General features: G+C 30.7%; 1 protein-coding gene across 1 annotated transcript; it reads left to right on the top strand.

Annotated features, from left to right (window-relative positions):
* LOC114314814 (GDSL esterase/lipase At2g23540) lies at positions 1-4,660 on the top strand. The gene is made up of 5 exons (XM_028261303.2): positions 1-541; positions 682-812; positions 1,402-1,650; positions 3,931-4,186; positions 4,278-4,660. The coding sequence occupies exons 1-5, from the start codon at positions 286-288 to the stop codon at positions 4,499-4,501; spliced, it is 1,116 nt and encodes a 371-aa protein (XP_028117104.2). The 5' UTR covers positions 1-285; the 3' UTR covers positions 4,502-4,660.
* The last annotated feature ends 574 nt before the right edge of the window (positions 4,661-5,234 follow it).

Here is a 5,234-nt window from a genome sequence, read left to right as displayed (position 1 = left end):
CTCGTGGATGACTTGTTTGGATCAAAACCGTTAACTCCCAAATCCATTGCACGTTGAGGACAACGCACAGAGATGTTGATGAACTACCTCTTGAAATTCACCAGCACCGTCTAACTCTTTCTTCACATAATGCATTACGTCAAACCAAATTCAATTCCACCATAAACAAGCCACCCTAGCTAGTTTCTAGCACCACCTTCTCTTCTTAGCCACTCTCGAGATGAAGATATATAAATATATACGTGTCACTGAGGTACAACTATTAGAAGAGACTCTCAATCAGCCATGGCTATGGAGGCTTTTGCATTTTTCTTTTTCATCATCATCAATTTCAGCTTGTTTGGAAATGGTGATGATAGTAATGGTTTAGGTTTAGGTGCTTCATTTTTATTTGGAGATTCTTTGGTTGATGCTGGGAATAACAATTATCTACCAACTTTGTCAAAAGCTAATATCCCACCAAATGGGATTGATTTTCAGCCTTCTGGTGGTAATCCCACCGGTCGGTTCACCAACGGGAGAACCATCGGAGACATTATTGGTAAGATCATCTCTCTCTCATGCACGGATGTTCGAAAAATTTTACAGAAATAAATCATATTTCTGTGATTTATTGTTGTGTTAGTATCAAAATTTTCCATTTTTTTTTAGTTTTAATTTTGGGTGGTTTTTTTTGGTCAGGAGAGGAACTGGGACAACCACACTATGCAGTGCCATTTCTGGCTCCAAATGCCACAGGAAATGCTATATTATATGGGGTGAATTATGCATCTGGCGGCTCTGGGATTATGAATGCCACTGGTAGAATATTTGTAAGTGCTCATTTACCCTTCATTTATCATTCAATTTGTTTAAATTTATTTGCTTTAAAATGTTATGTTTATTTATTTATTTTTTAATCTAATTTGGAAAGAATACTTTGGTAACCCCTTTAGTCGTGTCAAAATTCTTTTGGACCCAATCACAGACTCCACAATGATGATTTGATTTGTTGGTTTTGTAAAGTATTCTAAGGAGATTATTCATGTCTAATTTTTTTTTTGATTGGACAGCGTTAATGATTAAATCAAATTTATTTTCAAAAGAATGGATGATAAGTAGAATTTTAATAATAAATAATCTATTTTTTTAAAAGATAAATGTGAATCGATCACATCGGTATGATTTTCCAATTAAGTGAATTTTTTATATGAATAATTTGCTTGGAGAATATGAACGATTCGAATTATTAAGATAGAACTATGGTAAGGCCCATGAAAACCAATAGCACCCTCCAATATCATCCAATTCTCAGTTCTAATATTTGGTTAGGGATGAGGGATTAGTTTCATCACTAAAAATGGGCTCATTTTTCCTATACAAATTATTTTAAAATTATTAAATGATACATGGGTTTTGCAGGTAAATAGGCTATCACTGGACATCCAGGTTGATTATTTCAACATTACTAGAAAACAGATCGACCAATTGTTGGGTGCATCGCAGGCAAGAGACTATGTTATGAACAAATCCCTTTTCTCAGTGACAATTGGATCAAACGATTTCCTTAACAATTATCTACTACCAGTCCTCTCAATTGGGGCTAGGGTTTCCGAAAGCCCAGATGCTTTCGTCGACGATCTCATCAACCATCTCAGAGGCCAACTTACGGTACATATACATAGATACATACGCAACCAAAATTACTCACTATGCGGGGCATGTAGGTGTAAAATGGGTCATGTTGAGCAGGCCCAGCCCATTTATTTTTCGTGCCAGCCATGCCCGGCTCTGCCCATTGTTTTTTATCCGTGCCGCATTGTGCTAGCCTGACTAAGCTAGACCTTAGGGCCCAACCCGCCCATTGGCATGACACAATTTGTATCATGCTCAATTATGTCTCGTGTCATGTTATGCCTAATTGGTAGGAATGGCAATGGGGAGGATATTAATTTTTTATCCCCATTCTCCTATAATAAATTTTTTCCATTCCTCATTCCTCATTCCCCATGGTTACCACCCTCCCCATTTTTTAATGGGTATGGATTTTCCCCAACCCACTTTAATCCCCATTTTTATTTTTTATATTTAATGTTAACAATCACTTTTTTTTTTTTTTTATATTAAGGTTCACAACAAAAACTAAATATACCTTCAATCTTTTTTCTTTCTTTTTTAATATATTTAATGTTAACAAATTTTTTTATTATTATTTTTTATTTTTTATTTATTTATTTATTTTTTAAGGTTCACAACAAAAGTTAAATATACCTTCAATCTTTTTTCTTTCTTTTTTAATATAATTAATGCTAACAATTTTTTTTTTTTTTTTTTTTTTTTAGGTTCACAACAAAAGTTAAATATACCTTCAATCTTTTTTCTTTCTTTTTTAATATATTTAATGTTAACAACTTTTTTTTTTTTTTTTTTTTTTTAAGGTTCACAACAAAAGTTAAATATACCTTCAATCTTTTTTCTTTCTTTTTTAATATATTTAATGTTAACAACCTTCTTGTTTTTCTTTTTTTTTTATTTTTTATAAAGGTTTTAGCTAAATATACCTTCAATCTTTTTTCTTTCTTTTTTAATATATTTAATGTTAACAACTTATTTTTTTATTAATTTTTTTATTTTTTTAAGGTTCACAACAAAAGCTAAATATACATTCAATCTTATTTTATTTTATTTGGTTCAACAACAAAATCAAATACACATTAATTAATTAATTAAAAAGTTTGTTTTATAATAATCAAATATATAATTTTGAGACAATCAAAAAGTTCGTTTGAAGAAAGTGTTATAAGACTCATATTAAATATATGTTTAGCTTTGGTTGTGAATCTTAAAAATTAAAAAAAAAAATGGTTGTGAACCTTAAAAATAAAAATAAAAAAGATTGGAGGTATATTTAGCTTTGGTTTCAAATCTTAAAAATTAAAAAAAAAATGGTTGTGAACCTTAAAAATAAAAATAAAAAAGATTGGAGGTATAATTAGCTTTGATTGTGGATCTTAAAAAAAAAAAATGGTTTTGAACCTGAAAAAATAAATAAATAAAAAAAAGAAAAAAGATTGAATGTATATTTAGTTTTGGTTGTGAATCTTTAAAAAAAAAAAAAAAAAAAAAAAAAAAAAAAAAAAAAAAACATATGGGGAAATTAGTGGGTACCCATCCCCAACCCATCCCCTGTGGATATTTAAAGAATATCACTTACCCTACCCAATGGATAAGAAAAAGAGGGGAAAACCCATGTATTTGGGTTAGGTCTCCATGGATACCCACAAGGTAGGTTATCCATTGCCATCCCTACTAATTGCGTCACTTGTTGGTCTGTGGATCCAATTATTTATTTTAAGGAATTTAATTTGAAGTAAAGAAAATACAAATTTATAAAGATTATAATTTGAAATATAACAAAAATAATTTTAATTGAATTTGACGTACAATGGAATGGCATAATAAGAGTTGCATCACAAAAGTTTGGATTCACACACACTCAATTATTAATTTTCTACATTTCCCAAGCCTTATTAAAGGAAGAAAAAAAAAACATAAATACATTTTTTCCACTAATTATTGGACATTAGACTAATTGGACACATGAGTTTGAAAAATATTCAACAATATCATTTGTAAAGTTTTGAGTGAGAGTATGTTTTTTTGTGTTCATGTCGTATTTATGTTCTTATCTATGATATAAGGCCCAAAACTTTGCCCCAACCTAACATGGATTTAGCACCAAAGTCTTATTTGGCATGCCTAGAGACGTATTGTTTTTGTTGAATATAACTTTAAATTTGTAGTGTATGTATATACCGACTCATTTTACACTTTTACTAGAGTCCGAAAAAGGTCAAATTTATATAATCTTACTCTTGCGTGCAAAGAAACTATTTCCATAATTTAAATTTGTGACTTGTGTCTAATTTTGTGACAAATTTATGATGGTAGCGGCTTTATCAACTAGATGCAAGGAGGTTCATAGTGGCAAATGTTGGACCAATTGGATGCATTCCGTATCAGAAAACAATCAACCAGCTAAGTGAAGATGAGTGTGTGGCGTTGCCAAACCAAATGGCACTTCAGTACAACTCCCGATTGAAGGATCTAGTAACCGAGCTCAACCAAAACCTTCCTGGCGCCAAATTTGTACTTGCAAATGTGTACGATCTTGTGATGGAACTCGTTACAAACTATGCCAAGTATGGTAAGTACTTAAACTATATATGATTAAAAACAAAATTGGTATATATAGCATTTTTTGTATGTTTGTCATTGATAATGTCGAAATTGTGCAGGATTTAGCACTGCAAGTACAGCATGTTGTGGAAATGGAGGCCAGTTTGCTGGGATAATTCCATGTGGACCAACTTCCAGTTTGTGCTTGGACCGCGACAAACATGTCTTCTGGGATCCTTACCACCCTAGTCAGGCTGCCAATGTCCACATTGCCAAGCAACTGCTCGTCGGAGACCCCAAATACGTGTTTCCGATCACCCTTCAACGACTTATTGATCACTAGATTTTTAATTTTCATAGAAAGTTATATGCTTTTTTCTATTGTTATTAGTTTTTATTAAACAACAATGGATGTTATATGCTTGTTTGGTCCTTCTTTGGAGAATTTCTATTTTACTTTCTTGTCTTTCATGTTTGTAACATGTTCTTTTCTTTTCTCTAATTTTTTTCCCCTCTCTCCTCTTATTTCATTGACATAGTAGACACAAGCTTAATTGAATGTCATGGTAAAATTGAAAACAATTAGATGAAATACCTAAACAATCAAATGGTTCAATATGGAACAGTCATACAAACTTAATTTTGTCCTTTTTGATTTTGTTTTTTATAAGTTTTTTTGATCTGTCTAATTGAACAGAACTTAAAAATATAAAAGAGTTTTATAAAAAAATTATTAAGGACAAAAAAAAAAAAGAAGTCAACCTCAAACAATCACTAAGATAAACATGATGTAGAGTTCACTGAAAAAACACAAGAGTTACAAATAAAAATCATATAATATAACATATATTTCCTCTTGTAATACCACCAACCACCACGAGATGAAGTTATTCGGTAATCTTATAGTCATATTATTCATTGTGTGACATTTGCTCAGCTATTTTTAAAAAAGTAATACAAAATAATGAGACTTATTATTTTAATTAATAAAAACTAAATTAAAAGACCATGTAACTTACACTTGAATCACCATACAATTTTACTCCAAAAATGTTAAATGTTTTAAATTTTTTTTA

Source organism: Camellia sinensis, chromosome 1 (assembly GCF_055761805.1).
Source record: "Camellia sinensis isolate YWXY chromosome 1, ASM5576180v1, whole genome shotgun sequence".
NCBI classification, from domain to species: Eukaryota; Viridiplantae; Streptophyta; class Magnoliopsida; order Ericales; family Theaceae; genus Camellia; species Camellia sinensis.
The sequence above is the reverse complement of the archived record's forward strand: the minus strand, read 5'-3'. Positions and strand labels throughout refer to the sequence as shown.

Excerpts from the sequence above, each read along its gene's own strand:
- LOC114314814 (XM_028261303.2), top strand. The coding sequence starts at position 286 with ATGGCTATGGAGGCTTTTGCATTTTTCTTTTTCATCATCATCAATTTC. Across the intron at positions 542-681 it reads AACCATCGGAGACATTATTG|GAGAGGAACTGGGACAACCA; the intron begins GTAAGATCATCT and ends TTTTTTGGTCAG. Across the intron at positions 4,187-4,277 it reads TACAAACTATGCCAAGTATG|GATTTAGCACTGCAAGTACA; the intron begins GTAAGTACTTAA and ends GAAATTGTGCAG.